This window comes from Catharus ustulatus, chromosome 5 (assembly GCF_009819885.2).
Source record: "Catharus ustulatus isolate bCatUst1 chromosome 5, bCatUst1.pri.v2, whole genome shotgun sequence".
Taxonomy (NCBI): domain Eukaryota; kingdom Metazoa; phylum Chordata; class Aves; order Passeriformes; family Turdidae; genus Catharus; species Catharus ustulatus.
Genome location: NC_046225.1, coordinates 47,136,211 through 47,154,820, shown reverse-complemented (window position 1 = coordinate 47,154,820; position 18,610 = coordinate 47,136,211). Strand labels below are relative to the sequence as shown.

The following is an 18,610-nucleotide window of genomic DNA, read 5'->3' as shown; positions in this document are numbered from 1 at the left end:
AGTCAGTGAAATACCTCACTGCTCTGCAAGGACAAAAGTTTCCTACAGCTCTTAAGTTTTGCAAAATGCAAGCTTCATATCTCTTTTAAACAAAGTAGGAAGAAAAGCAGGACACCAGGAAAAACTTGTCTGACTAATTATCAGTCTGAGACAGGTACTATAATCAGAAACAGATTATGAACATACCAGTTATGTCATGAAGTGCTCACAACCTTAATGTAGGTTAAACAGCAGCTTCTGGGTTTATTTAATATCCCAGAATAGAAGCATATGGAAAAGGAAAGTGATTTTAAGTTTCTGAAAAGTTAAAAATATTACAAACTTTTAGCTTTTATTGAAAATTAAATATATTAGCAAAAGCAAGATTTAAGAAATATTTTACAAATGATTTACATACAAGAAAGCCAATATCAGACATATTCACAAATATGCAAACCTTTAATTACAAAAAGTACCTATTGGCAGCATGATGCTAACCTTGCCACTGCAGTGTGCTCTACTATTTATATTAATAAGGCATAGAACTCACATTTGCACCAACTTAAAAAGTTCAAATAAAACTTTAAGCTTTTGAATCCTGGATGCACAATCCCTGATAGACACACGCACGCACACTCTAAGATCTCTTCTTCTAAGCTCTATAAACTAAGTGTGTGCTCTGGAAGAACAGCCTGAAAAGCCCAGTAGAAATGTAACTGGTACTAGCATTTAGAATTCAGTTTCCTCTTTAAAATGTACAGGCCTAGGTATGTAAACCATATTCACAGTTTAAGTATTTTTAGACAGAAGTACCATTTTTTTCTGCATTTGTTCCTTAAAGTTGGCTCTCAGTTCAGCATACAGTTCATGTCACCTGTTTTGTGATGCATACATTTACATGATAGCTTAAAAAAATCTCTGCCATATTCATGGTCAAGATAGTTAAACAAGAGTAGGAATATCCAACTGTGACATTCAATACTATATTTCAAATATTTGTGCAAACAGCAAAAAAACAGTTGTTTGAGGCAAACATTTGCAAAACCTTTATTACCTCCTCAATGTTGTAAACTTGGACTGTCAGCCTTAAGTCCTGCACTTGCACAGCTTAGAAAAGTCAATTGCTAAAATGATCAAGTCTCAAAAAGTTCTTTTCTACGTAGTGCAAATTTTTATGTAGGTAACATGAAAAACATATCTAGCTGGATTGACTTTGTGCAACTGTCAGTGGTCTTCTCTCATAGCTGAAGAAAGTGTGCCTCCAATGAACCATGCGGTTCAGGAAGCCAGGAGGGTGGAGAGAAAAAACAGTTCCATTACACTTCTCAAACCAGTGCTAGATGTGCAAAGGCAGCAAAAATTCCAGCTGCTACTACAACCAGAAGAGAGTAACTTTTCAGGAAGACCCAGGCGGTTAGTCACTTGGACTGGTCTCTAGAAAAATAGGTGAGTATATGTTGGATCTTTATCAGACGGTCTTTTAAAGACATCATGGAGAGAACTGACAGTTGGTATCTGGGGTCTACTGGGAGAACAGCTAGAAGCCACCAACACCAAGCAGGACCATTGGGCATTGCCTAGAAATAAAAACATGAGCTGGTTACCAATAACCAATGTCATACAGTTGACTACCATGAAGACATCAAAAGTCATCAATGACCAAGACTACTTTAAAGTTTGATACCAACTAGAGAATTCCAGATCCATGAGATTAGAAGAGTGCTGAAAAGATCTCTATTCAATGGAGAAGTCAAACAAAGTACACTTAAACTAAGCTTTATAAAGCAATTTTTTAAAGACAACATATGAAGTTCAGAGGTTGCTTGGGAAAAGATGGCTAAGCACAGGACAGTCACCCAATGACAAACCTCCCCAACAAAAATTAAATCTAATACTTGTCATGCTGTTCTTAAGGCTTGAATATTCTTGAAGCCTAATGTTTTCCTTATAATTACCTTTATTTGATGGAATTCCCTGTCACGTCCCAATTCCACTCCCCTTCTCATTGCCTTCTAGACAGAGCAGGACTATTCAGTAAGTTTTTTCTAAGCAGTTAAAACTCTAACTTTTTCCTGTGCTTTAATTACCAACAGCAACCATTAGGTGTCAGGCCTTGAACTGGACTTAATACTCCTCAGTAGAGGTCCTACCACTGCAAAGAATATTAAGTACCTCAAATGATTTAAAAAATTATTATCGGTAGTGGTACACTCCAGGATAACATTTCCTCACTTGAAGCTGTTACCACACAGTTGACACATTTGTTTTCTATTATAAATCTCAGGTACATACCCACAGTATTCCTACCCTGCTAATTATTCTGGTTTTGCACACCACTATTCCTCTTTCATAGTACGCCGTTTTAAATCTATTTTTTATTATTAGAAATCTATTTATTTATTTATAAAATTGTTCTAAAATCACTTCTGACTTCAGGTACTAGCCTCTACAGCATCTACAGTCCCTCCAGATAGGTTAATAGTTTCACAGAAGTATGTAGCAGATGGGGGAGGGACAAGCTCCCCTAAGATCCCAATTCACATAAAACTCTGCTTTGTAAACCAAATCTTACGTATTTTTAAACGTTACTTTTCTACAGCCTCCACTCCCTCATTAATTGTTTATAATAACCATCAAAACAGACGGCTGCAGCTAGTTTCTTAAGAAACATTTGTCAAATGCTGGCAGCTGCAGCAGTTTATGGCATTAGCTCAGAAAAGAGCAAAGTGTTATTTGTGATGACCTCTTTGCCAAATGAAACTGCCTGCACGTGGCAGATTCAGTTTCTTTACTTTCCCAGGGAGAAAACAGAGAGCTTTTTTCACTTTGAATTCTAACAGCTTTATATAAACTAACAGTTTAACTGTTACTGGAACTTAGAGTGTTTTCAGTTTATGAGTTTTATTTCCACCTCAGCATATCATCCTTTCCTGGAGAAACTGCTGACCAGTGACAGAATTGCTTATTGTTGCTCATTGTAAGAGAAACAAGGTGCAAGACTTATTGTCTTTGAAGCTGGAGAAAAAAAGTGGGTGTTTTTCTTTTACTATTTAGCAGTTGGTAATAGGGTTTTTATTTTTAGAAATAAACATCTAATAATGAATATTAAATGATGTCTCACCTGTATATTTTCCTCCCTGTCAGGCATTGGTCCGAAGTGTTGAAGAATTTGAGTGCGAAATTTGTTCCTTAAGTTTTGGAACCAACTGCAGGCCTGATTGTAAACGAAATTGTGAAGCTCTCTCAATTTCTTTAGTTCTTCTTCATCAGCAACCTGTATGAGAAAGTCATGAAAAAGTTATGATTAGTGATAAAGAAACAATTACGAGGTTTAAACTAAAATCAAAAACCACTCAATTACAACTATATATAGATACATTCCTTGTGTTCTCTGTAACCTTGACTGCTAATGACTGAATGGTAAAGTATTATTGTGATTTTTTGAAGTTACAACTTCAAACTATTGTTGAAACTAAAACTGTTGTTTTCTTATTTGTTTTATAGTAATAAAAAAATCAAGCTAGCTTCTAGGGACCTAAAAATTTGAAAGTGAACTTTCAAGAACAAATTAAGCAAAAATATTGATATGTTAATACTAGCAAGTATTTAGACAGCATTCTGGATACCTTAATATCTTCCAAATATTCAATGTCTGCAGTGCAATAGCCATCTTTCATCCCTCTCCGTAAAACTCTAAATCTCTTTCCACCAATTGTATCAACAACAGACCGTCCATCAGGTAGAAAATGAACATTCCTAATTTGCAGCATGCAACCATAATCTGCAAAACTAAAAAGAGACCTTGTCAGTAATGCAATTATACACTTCTGAAAAGATGCTTTTTGTAATTAAAATGACAAAAGAGATGGAAACTTAGAATTAGGATGCAAACCTACCCATTCTGAGAATCACTTATGCACATCCCAAACTGTTTAGTTCCAGTTTCCATACTCCTGCGAATCATGAGTCGGTATCTTGGCTCAAATACATGTAGAGGGCAAGGCACAGTAGGATATGCCATAGTGCAAACAAACATTGGAACATTCTTGGTCAAGCTTCAAGAGAACACAAAAAGAAATATATGCCTTCAAAATCTAAACATTGAGCTAGGCCAAGACAATAGATTTTTTTTCACTACATCTGCTATGTTTGAGGTCATAAAGCACTCCTTTGAAAGCCAAAATATATCATAGAAACTTTCCTGAATGATAAACCCACATTCTGGTAACAGCGTGGCTGAATACCTATGCACTGATTTGCATACACACTAGACAGGAGGATTCACTGCTATCTAGGTAGGGAGCATCTTAGTGAATGAAGGACCCTAGTTTTGGGGATGTGGGTGTCAGCTACTTCTTCATTTTTGCTGTAGTTTGCACTATAAAAGCAATTAAGCCCTCAGAGACAGAGTTCTCCTGTAAGTAAAAAGATGTAGCAGTAACTACATAGTAGCTAGGTCACCATTTAGATTATTCTCAAGGAGAGACTCCAGATCACAGGACGCTACCCAGTGTGTAATTTGCACCTTGCAATATGCTTCAGCAGGTGTAACTGAAAAACAAAGGTTTTTTTAATCCTATTTTAGCAAGTATGTATAGTTGATCATAGAAACAATTGAGTTATCATTAAAACATTACTAGATATTTAATTTTAATGCTTTTCAGGTCATAAAACATAATTCTATTGGATAGATTCTGTTAAATAAGTTGCATGAGCTGTAGTTTTAAATAGTTTTCCAGCATTCATATCTATAATACATGATGCTCTATATATTTGAAGAACTCTGAGAGTAACACGTTTACAAAAAATCCCAACAATTTTTTTGACCACATCTATCTGTATATGATCAATGTCTATCATTAATTGCTTTGCAAGAAATTCAAGTCTCTGAGACTCTGCAGTCAACTGAAGACAATTTCAATAACAGCAGCAAAACTAAAACTAAAGTTCCCTGACAGTGCATGCAGAAAGAGGAATGGAAGAGGAAAAGTGTTTCATAGAACCACAGAACAGTCTAGGCTGGAGGGGACCTTGAAGATCCTCTAGTTCCAGCCCTTCTGCCATGGGCAGGGACACCTTCCACTACATCAGGTTACTCAGAGCCTCATCCAACCTGGCCTGACCAACCTCATGACCTTCTATGATGGACCTCCCCATGAAGGTAAGGGCTACAGATGTCATTTTATCTGCAATTCTGTAAAGAGTTCCCCCGTCAATGTTCTATCCAAATTGGAGAGAGATGGATTTGATGGGTGGGCTGTTGGATGGATAACAAAGGGTTGGATGGTTGCACCCAGAGAGTAGAGATTAATCAGAGTCCCAGTGACTAGCTGTGTCCCTCAGGGGTCCATACTGGGACCAGGACTGTTTAATGTCTTCATCAATGACATAGACAAAGGCATCGACTGCACCCTCAGCAAATCTGCTGACGACCCCACGCTGAGCGGTGCGGTTGACACAACTGAGGTATGGGATGATATCCAGAGGAACCCAGACAAACTTCATACTCCTTCCTGCACCCATAATATACCACAATTAATGACTATAAAAATAATAAAACATTTCTAAAAAGGATTTCTGTACTAATTTCTCAAGTTTTTCAAGACAGGAAGCTTACTTGGAGTGTTCTGCCGTTTCTTCAGCATGAATTCTTTTTCTCTCAAATAGTTCATCAGACAAATATTTCATTATTAATTCCTCCAGCAGTTCTGTTATACTGTATTTTCTGCTTGCAAGGTACTGTAAGTAATTAAAAAAAAATCTTTTCATGTATCTTAACAAAAGGCTTGAGAAAATGCAGCTTTTTTATAAAAATATGAGCTATGAAATGTAACAAAACTCATGAAAACATACAGCTCTGAAGTTTTTATGCTTCATAATTAAAACCTAATGACACTCTAATATTTGAAAATTAAATTCTCTGTGTAAGTTCTTAATATCTGACATGTTGAATGTCTAACTCTGTATTTCTATGCTTATCAGAGACAGAACTGATTTCCCAGGATAGACAGCCATACAAATAAGAAAAGTGTATAAAAATCACAGAGAGGTTTAACTGAATAGTTACCAAAGTTTACAAATATGCAGGATTTAATTACACCACTAAAGTTAACTGTCACAGAAACATAAAGCCTCTAAGACCCTGAGACCCTTTTCCATTCTAGCAGTAATCCATAGCCTAAGCAAATCCAAATTGTTGGGTTCAAGTAAAACAGCCTTTAAAATTATATAGTATTTGTATTTGGAAACTTTACTGAGGAACAATACCTCTTTCAAGCTCTCCTTACAGAGTGGACACTGTGGAGCATGATCTAAACACCGTTCCAAACAACCTTTGCAAAAAGTATGTCCACAAGGGGTTGTTACTGGCTCAAAGAATAGCCTGAAACAAAATTATTAGAAGTTAGATGTCATGGTCAGTGTGTGATTTTCTAAAAATGTCAGTGATTAATCTCTTGAATTTTTCAGACTAGTTATACTACAACAAAGTAAAGAAGCAATTAGTCCCAAGTCTCCTTAGTCTACTTTTTCCTCTATACTGCAGTTTGTTTCCATTTACTGCAACACTCACTATTTTGTTTTCTGATGAAGCTGAACATATTCCAAAACTCTAGGTAACTGAACATTTACCCCAATATACAAAGATTTTGGTCTGCCTACACAGAGATTCAGAATACACAAAATTAGGTGATTCTTTGAGAAACTGGGTTGTTTTAACAGCAGTATTACATACTAATAACGTAACTATTGGTAGTTGAGTATACACTGAATGTTTTACAGTACTTATTCTGAAAATCAAAATTATTCAGTAAGAGTTTTCAAATACAACATCAGCTACATTTAAGAAGACTAACATGCTGAAGGATCTATGCCTCCCAGACAAATACAAGGTTCACAGACTATGTTTCTAAGCATTAACCTTCCCAAAGTAAGTTTTACTGACTGAAGAACCCCTAACATTTAATCACAAAGGATCCTGTCCTTTGATGGTTACCAGTTAACACTGCCAAGTTTACCTGAAAGGGCAACTTGATTAAAATAGTCCTACAGCATATAGCATTGTGGCAAGTGTCATTTAAATACACATTTAAATGTAGGGATAGCAAAAAGCTGCAATACTGTACATGTAACGGATACGCAGTCAAGCATCTGTAACAAATATCGAATCAGGAACAAAATCTTACCTCATACATAGAGAGCACTCAAAATCTGATACATCAATCAAGTCGCCTGGGATTGTTCCACAAGCCAGCGTCATGTCCCTTTTTGCACTTTCTAAGGAAAAGCAGGACAAGATACTTCTTTAAATACAGGCACAAGACAGTAAATACTTTAAATTTCATAGTAAGTGACTGTTTACCTCCTTGCTTTTTGTGTTTGTTTTTTCCATCTTCACATACAACTGCATCCTGTTCTGAAAAGGAAAGCTTTCTTTTTAACAAAGCACCTTTTCCTTGGCCAGAGAGAAGGGGTTCAGAAGACACTCTCTTTAAGCCATCTTCCTTGGCAAGGTCTTTTGTTGAGTTAAGAGCATGGGCAGACTGTGCACGATTTAAGCTTCCACTCACAGGCTCCAGTATATCTGATCCTCCTAAATTCTGTAACAGTAAGATGAATCAGTTGTATTCTAAAAGTAACACAAATCTAAGTATGTGAGATGTGACTTTGCAAAGATATATATCAGCCAAACTGATACCCACAGTTAATGGGTACCCATCAGTTAACTAGAAAAATTTCTAAGCCAAGACACTACCCAAATTTGCTTAGCATTAACAATTCAAAAATCTTCATCCACTTCAAACAAAACAAAAATTGCATTTTATCTGCCTCAAAAAGAAAAAAAAAAGAAAATAGTATTTCTTTTTATTTTTAAGTCCCCAATATGAAAGTTTAGTACCTTCTAATACTGTATTTATTACTCATTCCAGTGAACTAGAATGAGTAATCTTAACACTCCAAATGAAAATAAATTATTCCCAAACCACGCTTCTTTTCATCCAATTTAGTCAATTACTTAAAATCAGTATTTATGCTGCAAAGTGTGACAAATCAGGTTATCAATACATCTGATGTATACACATCAGTGAAAGACAGAAGTTACTGTAGAGTTTTTATTACCTGCAGAGGACAAAGCTGTAAGTTGCAGTAAGACGCACTCACTTCAGAACCAAGTATAAAAGGCTTATTTCTAATATGGGGTGAATTCCAAGCAGATTCCTTCAGACTCTCACCTAACTTCTCTGGTGACAAAACATCACACAATATCTAGAAAAAACAGCTCAATGTTAATAACAATGAAAAAGAGTCCAAACATACCTTTGTTATAAATTTACATAACAAAAACTAAGAAGGTAATCTACATGAAGTTATTTTCAGGAACAGATCTTTCCTCAAGCAGTAACTGTGACGGCAGAGTTGAGAACAAACAGAAACCTACATACTTACATTGCTAAAAAAAGAAATTTACCTAGAAATCTTTTCTACTACAAGTCAAACAGAGTTAGACATTATCAATTCAGTATTGTGCAGCTTTTCAACATAAATTTTTATTATCACAGAGAAAAATGACATGGTCTGGGCATAGAGTGTTTCAACTTGGAAAATGTTACCTATTTCCTGCTTTTCAGTTCCCTACTTATTCATTTAGTTACTTCAAATGCACATGTACTTTTCAACATGCATGTAAAATGTGTACATTGGGACTAACTCTTCAACACATTATGATTTAAGAAATATCTTAAAAGGAATCTGCCACCTGAAAATTTACTGTATGTAATGAAGATTTTAGACGCTCCAAGTCTACCATAATTGGAGTTTCATAAAGGCATCAAGTCAGCGATGGGATTTCAGTATCACAAATTACCTTTTCTACTTCTAGCTTGGCTGGAAGAAAGTCCTCATCAAGAGCTAAGCACTGTAGAAACAGTTGTAAGGCATCACCAACAAAGCCAGAGTCTTGCAGCACTTTTCCTTTCTGGAAGTAGACCTGAGAAACAGATACCACAAAGACATTTGTAGAGAATAGGGAGAACTGCAATATTGATCTTACAGGCATTGCAACAGTGTTAGAATTAGAACCAGTCATGACAGAAAGAATGCAGTTTTAACACATTTGAACTGTGCACAGCGTCTGTGATCCATATCCCTTGTCTAACACACATCCACTACAGTGTTTGAAAAGAGTCATGGGATAGGCTGGTGTGAGTTTTCTTCCAGTTAAACTGTCTTTTATATAAAGGGTAAAAAACCTCACTAGTGCTGAATTCATAGCCCTTAATCTCCCCATTCTGTGAGCCTTTGGAGAGGAAAAAGAGGGACAGGAAATGCAAATTATTACATAACTCACATAACAGCTTACAGGACACTTTTTTTGCCCTCTCTTTCAATAAAAGTCTTATGGTTCCAGCCTTCAGAAGAATAAATACAAATAAAACAATCCACACAACTGTTCATTCGTTACATGCATCTCAACCTATGTTCTTAGAACAAAACAATGCACTCTCAGAATTAATTGCTTCTTTCAACTATATTCTATGCTAGAACACTGGACACCAGCTAGGAAAAAAACCAAAAACAACTGTGTATTGTTTCCCCTTGAAAGAAAAAAAAGAGGGAGGAAAGACTACCAGATTTTGTTGAACTTACTCAAAAGTAGATGAAATTAGAATAAGAACTTAACTTTTAAAAGTTGCACTGACAGTAACATAAATAGTTAAAGTTAGATAAAACCAACAGTTACCAAAAAAAAATTTAAAACAACAATATCTATTAATATATAGGAATTTGGGTAATGGGCCAGAAACTAAACTTAAAAAACTAACAAACAAAACAAACCAACAAAAAATACAAATCAAAAAACCCCCAACCAACCAACCAACCAAAAAAAAAACCCAAAAAAAGACTCTACCAAAGCCCAGAATGCAGTTTTTACAGACTGACAGTACGAGCAGTAACATCTGTCCAACAAGATTGTCAGATGAGGACATGCATCCTCTTCGATGGATTTGGGCAGTTTCTTTTAAGATGAATTCTGAAGAAGGAAAGTTTGCTAGTCCTCCTCTTACAGTTTATTTTCCTACAGAGGTAAGGATTGTTACAGGAATCCATCCATGAAATCAAGCTCAGTTAAGTGATGTGATGGCTCTTTCCAAACATACAGAAAAAAGTAGACAGTACTACCAACACTGAGAGGTGAAAAGCAGGAGGCTTTGTGAATTAGTAGTAGCTACATAACTGCTGAACACAGGGAAAACCAGGACAGCTGCAGTTGTCTCCCCTTGTGTGGCACGACCTTGCTGCTCCTGCAGTGTTCAGAGTTTAGACAGTGTGACAACATGCATTCTGAAGACCACAGACACCCCAGCTGTTTGTACTATTTACAAAGCTTGGTTCCCACTGAGTTTATTTGAGCTTTTTGAAGATAAACTTTCCAAGCTAAAACAACAAAGTGTCCCTCTGTTAACAAAAATTAACAACTAAATAAAGCAAGCCCCAAACCCCAAGCTGTTACAGGTTACATCACTGTGAACTATTCCAACTCTCAGTCTATTTCTCAGCCACCCCTAACCTGCCATACTCATCAGGAGCCTGTCTCACACGAGTTACCCATTTTAAAGATGACTTTCAGCATTTTGCATATCTTAAGAGACAAAAAAAGTAGCTGACTTAAGTTTTTTAATTGATGCAAGTATAATTTGGAATTTATTAATTCTACAAACACAGTATTGAAAAATGATGAGTTCATACCAACTTACCTCTGGCCAATTTGGCATTTTTGAAATAACAAAATTTAGATCTTCTATGGCTGTTTTATATTCTTGGAGGCCAACATTTGACTCAGCTCTGTAAATTCTTAGCATCAAGTCACTGGAATCTGCAGACAGAAATTAGGTAAAATCTTCTAAAAATCAGAATTTTATAATTTTTAATTAGATTTGCTTTCACAATGATATGTCGAAATTACAATTTTTTGTACAATACTTCCAAAATTAGCAGAGTACCTTCTTCCTTACTCCCTAGTGTTCGGATAACAAAAGTAGCAGTAATTCCTGGTTCATGTCTTGTAAGCTAAGGAACCAATTTTGGACCCAAATGTATCTTGCAGCAACAAGAATATTTATTTTCAAGTACTGAACACAGAGGCTCACAAAGCACTGCTCAGCCCTGCTGGGACAACAAAAATTGAGGACTAAGTAAACTGTCTTTACAGTATATCCAATCAAAGCCACACAAACCTGGGAATTCACCCCACTTGTATTAGAAATCTAATTATTAGAAAGTTTGCTTTCAAATACCCAAGTTTTTCTGCAGACTGCAATTTGTTTTTATAGTGCCCAACCCCTTCTGACTATGGCTGGAGATGCCACTTTCACAGTGGCTTCTGTCTCAGAGGTATACCAGAACCAGGCTTTACTATCATTATGTGATAGAAAGAGATAGCCAAATCCTGAAAGCCTTTAGCACCAGCTGGCAGCCCTGATGTAAGGAGCTGCAGTAGTAGAACTTCTAGAGTGGGAAAAAAGTAAAATGTGTTCAGTATGGACAAGTTCCCATGTCCAACATACAGCATTTTGCACTTTCAGTAAAGCAATCTCTAAATGGGAAGGACATCCATCTCCTTGCCACTAAAACTATGGTTTTGTAACACAACTAATTGCAGTTGCTGCTTGGAAAAAATGCCAGAACACTGTTTTGATCTTAACTGTTCTTAAAAATAGATCTGGTTTTCACTGAATGAAATAAACTAGTCAAAGGTTGGTCTACTGTAAACAATACTAAAATCAAATAGTTCTTTAAGTTTCTTTCAAAAAAAGTTTTCTTGGAGGCTATAATTTCAATTTAATGCTCTTGGTTTATTCTAACTGTCTACTATAAAGTCTCATGAATTTCCAACATTAGCCTGTTCTAGTTAGAAGGCATCCTGGCCACTGTTCCTATAGATGGCAACACATTGCTTTATATTTAAACTCACAATGCTACATGTAAAAATATCTTACTGGAAAAGAAAGGGTTAAGAAAAATCAGAGATTAATTCATTTAGCTGAAACGAGAGTGTTTTCCTGATTTCTCTTTCTTTTGAGTTAACAGTTTCCCCTCAAACATAAATATTGCCAAAGCTGGTTTGTTTCATTTTCACATCCGACATAACAAAATGTTTATTTTAACCGAAGTCTGGGAAACTCTTTGTCTGAGTGAAGCACTAATTCTGCATGCAGAACAACTCTGAAGCCTGATTTCCCGTGGTTGTGTTTTGTGACTGCTATAGCCTAGCAAGGTGAGAGCTCAGATAAAATCCTTCAGATAGTTTTTCATGTTGCATTTGACTCTTTGGTGTCCAACAGAGTTAGCAGCAAATCGAACTCCTTTGTTCAGCAGCAGCAGTAAGTGCAGGTCTTTGTTCTCTGATAAGCTGCCTATTTGCACAGAATCAGAGGAAGCTCATCTGTTTCAGACTTTCAAGCGCAAAAAATGACCCGAGGAACATTTCCTAGGGGGAAAATGAGGGGTAGCTTTAAGATAAAAATGTGAGTTCTAGTCTACAGCAGGTGGACATTTTATCCACTTTTTCCCCAAGAGAAATGCAGGATTCCAACTGAACTAGTACAAAACAAAGAATTTAGCTGAGATTCTAATGCTGCTGAACATACAAACATTGTCACTGACTGAACAATAGATATGACAAACTGGGTCTGAATATTGAGAGGACCAAAGGTAGATGATAACTAGTAGTGTTCCTCAAGGCTTAGTATTGGGGCCAGCCCTTTTAATATCTTCATCCACGATCTGGAAAAGGGCATCAAGTGCAGCAAAAGTTCACAAATGACACAGGTTGGGTGGGAGTGTTGATCTGCTGGAGGGAAGGAAGCCTCTGCAGGGGGATCTGGACTAGCTGGATTGATGGCCAAGGCTATTGCTATGAGGTTCAACAAGCCCAAGTGCCGGGTCCTGCACTTTGGTCTCAACAAGCCCATGCAGTGCTATACCCTGGGGTAAAAGTGACTGGAAACCTACGCAATGGTAAAGGATCTGCGAGTGCTGGTTGACAGCACTGAACATGAACCAGTGTGTGACCTGGTGGCGAAGAAAACCAAAGACATCGTGTCCTGTATAAGGATTAGTGTGGCCAGCAGGATCAGGACAGCAATCATGCCCCTGTGCTCAGCACTGGGGAGGCCATGCCTCGAATCCTGTGTCCAGTTCTGTCTCACTACAAGAAGGACACAGAAGTGCTGGAGTGAGTCCAAGGAAGAGCAATGGAGCTGGTGAAGGCTCTGGAGCACAAGTCTGATGAAAAAAGATTGAGTTTAGCCTGGAGTAAAGAGGTCTCCGGTGGGACCTTCACAACCACTTGAAAGGAAACTGCAGACAGGCAGGGGTTGGCTGTCTCTTCTCCCAGGTAACAAGCAACATAATAAGAGGAAATGGTGGCAAGGGAGGTTTATATGGGTATCAGGGAGTATTTTTTACTAAAAGCGTTGTCAAGCATGGGAACAGACTGCCCACAGGAGTGGTGGAGACACCATCCCTGGAAGGATGTAAAAGATATGTAAATATGGCACTTGGGGACATGGTCTAGCGGTAGACTCAGCAGTGCTGAATTAACAGTTGGACTTAATGATCTGAGAGGTTTTTTCCAACCTGAACAATTCTCTGTTTCTATCTAAATTTATATATCCAATTTTTAACCACAATTTAATTTCTAGGCTTTGTTACAACGAAAAAACAACTTTGCAATGTTTCAGCATATATTTTAATGTTTTTCAGCTAAAGAGACGATGTAAGCTCATTCTGAATCTTTGGATCAAAGAGAGCAGAAACATAATTAGTTCTTGAACTTTGAATTTCAGTGACCAAATATATTGTAAATACAGAAATCACTCACTTCTAGCATCCCAAAGACAAATGATTTTAACAAAAAACACATCAAGTGGTTACAGTGTAGAGCTGTATCAGTTGTTACTATTACATTAATAAGAAAGTATACAAAGGTGCACACACAAAAACACATTCAATATGCATCCTTGAGTTTTATATTACTTCCAAAGCATCTGCTCTTACTGTAAGTATAAACATACCAATAAACGGACCACTTCTCATCTGATTCTGCATGCTTTTTATATGGTTCTTAATACAGCAAAATCTTCAAAATAAAAGACATGCACATCAAAAACACTATGCAGAAACATAGTGTTTATTATTACTGTATTTATTAACACAGTATTAGAAGGCCACCCTAGTAAGAGTTGGAACACACAACCCTTAAAGTGCCAAAAGAACAGGACTTGTTCAGCAGAAAATAATTCCTGAAGGCACTGGAGGAATACAACAACTTTTCAAAATCCAAAAGTTGGTTACCTGGAAGACTGTACTGAAGTATGCAGTGAAAAAACAAGAGACAATGGTTACAAACCAAAACAATGGCAGTTAAGACTTGGAATAAAGAAAAGATGTTTCACTACGAGGATAATTAACCTTTGAGCAGGTTGCTCAGAGAGACTGTGGAATCGTCAGCCTGTAGGTTTTCATGATCCAGCTGTACAAAACCTTAAGCAAACTGGTCTGATCACAGTATTTGCTCTGCTTAAACAGGAGACTGATTGCTCAACAGATCTCCTGACATCCACTCCAGCAGGAATGAATGAGATTCAGACCAAATTCCACCCATCGGTGGTGTGATCAAAGGCAAGCTGTACTTGTATTTTAATTCAAGAAATCTCCTTTAACTAAGCTATTTCATTTCACCTCCTGCAAGGAATATACTATCTATATGAATGTTAACACTCCTTATGGTTTTTAAAGTCACTTTTGCACAATGGTAAATACGACTGAAATGTTTCAGAAAGGAAGAAAGTTATGAAAAGATGCCATTTGAGTAGAGGTTTAGCATCAATACCTTATTTAGGACATCAGATTTATGTTTATCACAACTTTTTAACTATGTGAATTAAAAAGAGATGAAGCAGCAGTAAGGAAAAACTGAAACAGAACATTAATTATTTTAAACATTAATAATTTAAACATTTAGCCTTTTTCATGCTACATCTTTTCCATCTCTAAGTTTCTTCAAAATTCATGGTCTGAAGGAATATGGAAAGTACACCAGCCGCCATTAATTTATCTATTGGCCTGGAATCACCTTCAATTTGTAGTTGTGAACTCACAGGTCTAAATTCACATTTGATGCACATCTGCACTCTGACTCACAAAGTTCTTCAGTACCTTTTCCAGAATATGTGGAATGTTGATAATTCTCAGAATTGGAGACACAGGAAAGAATCGTACAATGGACCTTAAACTGAACTCCTAGTACTTAATTCTAACACATGTACTGAATTTAAATAATAAAATTTTGAATGAGCATCACAGCTGGTAAGTATACTCAGATTTTAAACCCATTTTGAAGCCAAACTGGAAGATGTAGATTTACTTAAAAAAGAATCTAAATTCTTCCCCCATAAGTATCTTAGTAATATTCCTAAATCCATAAAAGAAAGGCTAATAAAAACAGTATAATTACTTTACTCTTTTATTCTTTCAAAGCAGTCTTGAAACATGAAACAGGAGCCCTGTAAACATATGTGATCAGTACTGGATTCATCAGTTTTACCCTGAAAACTGCTGAGATTTCTTTGTGACCTGTATGAGTCAGTGATGTACTTCAGGAAGAAGTCTGCTTCTTATAGTTTCAAGATTTAAAATCCATCCTGCATCCTACACTTGGGAAACACCCCAGCAAATAAAGCAGAATTGATAGCCAAAACTGAACCCCTTAAAATTAGGTTGCCAAAAAGCATATAAAATAGATCTTCGACTTAATCCCACCTACGTTGAGAACAGTTTATTCTGGAATTAGACCTAATGTATCTCCCCAGATTGGAAGGATTAGACTTATGCAAGCTTTCGGTTTTTTCCTCCATTGTAGACAACCGTATAAACGTAATACACTCAATCTGTAAAAATATTAATTTCTGTATTATTGACCAAAAAAAAAAATCCTGGTATAATTCATAACAGAACCTCCCATGTCACCAGGCGTTAAAATCCATAGTCAAATTAAAGCAACAAAGGAATCTCTCGCTGGATCCACCTAGGTGTATCAACCACACAAATTTGACTATCTCTACAAAGAGTAAACTTCGAAATATTGAGTGTATCTTAAGAGTCCATGGTACCAGCCAGACACATCTATCTCGACGGATACAGGACAGCCTAAAAGCGTGCCTCTACCTCCCTTCTTTGCACCCTCTTCTACACTATATAAAACTCCAACCACACCCACCTATGATGTCACTGCCATTACACAACCTGTCCCCCTCCGTGCCTGTCTGCTTATGCAACTGGGCCCGGCCTGCTGGGAATTGTCTTGGTGACACTTACGACTGAAAATAGGTCTCTCTCTCTCAGGAAACAAGGTTAAATACATCAACGGAATTTCTCTTTGCCCGCGAGCAGCGATTACCAAACACAAAACGAAGCAGAGCCCACAAACTCCTCTGTAAACAAGTCCCACAGAAGCGTTGTGGGGAGGCAGGACGGAGCCCATGTGGGGCGCTCCCCACAGCTCTGGAGTGAGCAGAAGCAGGTGTACCCCGCTACCAGGCTGGGCGCACAACCACGGACCGGCCAGCTGCGCGTCCCCTCCAATCCGCTCTCCCAATGGAGAGGTTCCTCCAATCCCTTCAAACTCCAGAAAACTCCAGACGCTCTTCACCGGCCCGTGTTGATCGCTGACGGTCCCGCACTGAGGGGCACGATAAGGGCTCATCCACGTACCCCACCACACCCCCGCCGTCCCGGGCTACTAGCCGGTGCCGGTCCCGCCGGGACACGGGCGGCAGCGGCGCGGACCGCGCGGCGCCGGCGGGCGGCACGGGCGGACAAGGGAGCGCTGCCCCCTGCCTTACCTGCTCGCAGAGCCTGGTTGACGGCGCCCAGCGCCTCTCGGAAGCGGCCCTGGGCCAGAAGCTCCTCCAGTCGAGTCCCGGCCCTCGCCCTCTCGCACTCGCCCGGGAACCACTTCTCCGCCAGCCGGTTGAGGACAACGCTGGTGCGCAGCGGGGCCGCGGCCGGGCTGGTGCCCCCCGCCGGCAGCAGCCGGTCCCGGCAGCGGCGGCAGCGGGCCCGCAGCTCCCTGCGGAGGCAGCGGCGGCAGTAGGTGTGCCCGCACGGGACGGTCACCGGCTCGCCCAGGAACCTCCCGCAGCCGCAGCAGCGCAGTGGCCCCTCGGCCCCGCGCTCCCGGCCCCGGCCGGGCCCCTGCCGCAGGCGGTAGTTCAGCACCAAGCAGTCCACGAGGGTCCCGAGGCGCTGGGCTCCGCCGAGGGGGCCGAGGCACAGCGACGCCAGGGACGCGCCCACCGCTTCCTTCAGGCGGCTCGCGGGCACCAGCCGCGCCAGCAGCAGCTCCCGCTGTTCGTCCGCCCTCTCGCCAGGGCCCCCGCTGCCGCCCGGCTCCGGCGGCAGCTCCGAGCCCACGGTGGAGGCGTGAGAGGACGCTGCCATCGGCTGCGCGGCTGCGGCGAAGGGGGTGTGGCGCTCCCGCTCCGGCCGCCGGGCTGGGCTCCGGGCTCGGCGCGGGCGGGGGGCGGGAGGAGGCGGGGGGAGGTTACAAAACACCGCTCCACGCGCGCGCCGCCAACGGCGCGGGGTCACGTGAGGGGGACGGGGCGGGCCCGTCCGGGAACGCCCGTGCTCTGGGGCGGCGGTGCCGGAACCCCCCGCAGCCCGCCCGGCTCCGGGGAGGGGGCAGCTCCCCGGCCGGGCCGGGCGTGGCTGCCGGGGGAAGAGGGACGGCCCTGCGGCTCCGGGTTGGCTCCTGGGAGCGGCTGCCGCGGTGAGGGTCCGGCGTTAGCAGGGCTGTGGGGGAGGCAGGGATAGAGGGACAGAGCCGTCGGGGCGCGGAGAGGGTTCTGCAGGAACGGGGACCGGGGTCTGTGGTGCCGCGGCTCCGGAGGCATCACCCGGCGGGTGCCCGCTGCCCTCCCTGCGCCTGCTGCTCGCACTTGTCTTGGGCAGCTTGGGCTGGCCCCTTCTCCTTCTGTGTTAGTCTTTTAATGGAGGACACGATAAGATAAAAGTTACAAGGGTAAGGAAAAGCTCTTTGTCCTTAGGGTTTGTTCCCCCCTGTGCTGCCGAGCCCTGGCAGGACGGGTCGGACGCGCTCGCCGCGCTCCCCGCCAGCGTGCGGCACCGGCGGCTCTGCGGGGAACACCCTCTCTGCTCCGCCTCAGGTAGGCACACTGGGGAAATGCTCCGGCTTTCCAGGTGCATGCCAGCCTCTCATGAAAGCTTGAAGCCTATTGCATAACTGCTATGTATTTATAATTGTTACAGTGCCTTTTTTTTTTTTTTTTAAACATTAGAAGGCTGTCATAAATCCGGACGTTTCAGATAAATATAGCAGTACCTTTAAAACCTTCCAAGCAAAGCTTGCACATCAGGAAAATTAATATAGGAAAGGAAAATTAATTAGGAAGGGAACAAAGCTGTATTTATCTTCAGCTGTATTCCATGTATGGGAGGCTGGAGGATGATGCTAAAGGTTGTTAAGAGAGCTGTAGGCTAAGATGGCATGATTGGAAATAACCAGATACATCTGAATTGACATCCAGGTGTTTTGTCTGACCTCACC

General features: G+C 40.3%; 2 protein-coding genes across 2 annotated transcripts in view; one reads left to right on the top strand and one right to left on the bottom strand.

Annotated features, from left to right (window-relative positions):
* Positions 1–312: 312 nt before the first annotated feature.
* Positions 313–17,520, bottom strand: LONRF1 (LON peptidase N-terminal domain and ring finger 1). Its single transcript, XM_033060971.1, has 12 exons — positions 16,884–17,520; positions 10,734–10,852; positions 8,843–8,965; positions 8,098–8,244; positions 7,340–7,577; positions 7,164–7,254; positions 6,247–6,361; positions 5,597–5,718; positions 3,876–4,034; positions 3,606–3,768; positions 3,101–3,253; positions 313–1,556 (listed from the first exon to the last, which is right to left on the bottom strand). Exons 1-12 carry the CDS (start codon positions 17,479–17,481, stop codon positions 1,398–1,400), a joined length of 2,187 nt encoding a protein of 728 aa, XP_032916862.1. The 5' UTR covers positions 17,482–17,520; the 3' UTR covers positions 313–1,397.
* Positions 17,521–17,782: 262 nt separating this feature from the next.
* TRMT9B (tRNA methyltransferase 9B (putative)) overlaps positions 17,783–18,610 on the top strand; it is a 127,250-nt gene continuing 126,422 nt past the window's right edge. The window contains exon 1 of the mRNA XM_033060242.2: positions 17,783–17,812. The gene's annotated coding sequence lies outside the window, so the exon portion shown is untranslated. The remainder of the gene's footprint in view (positions 17,813–18,610) is intronic.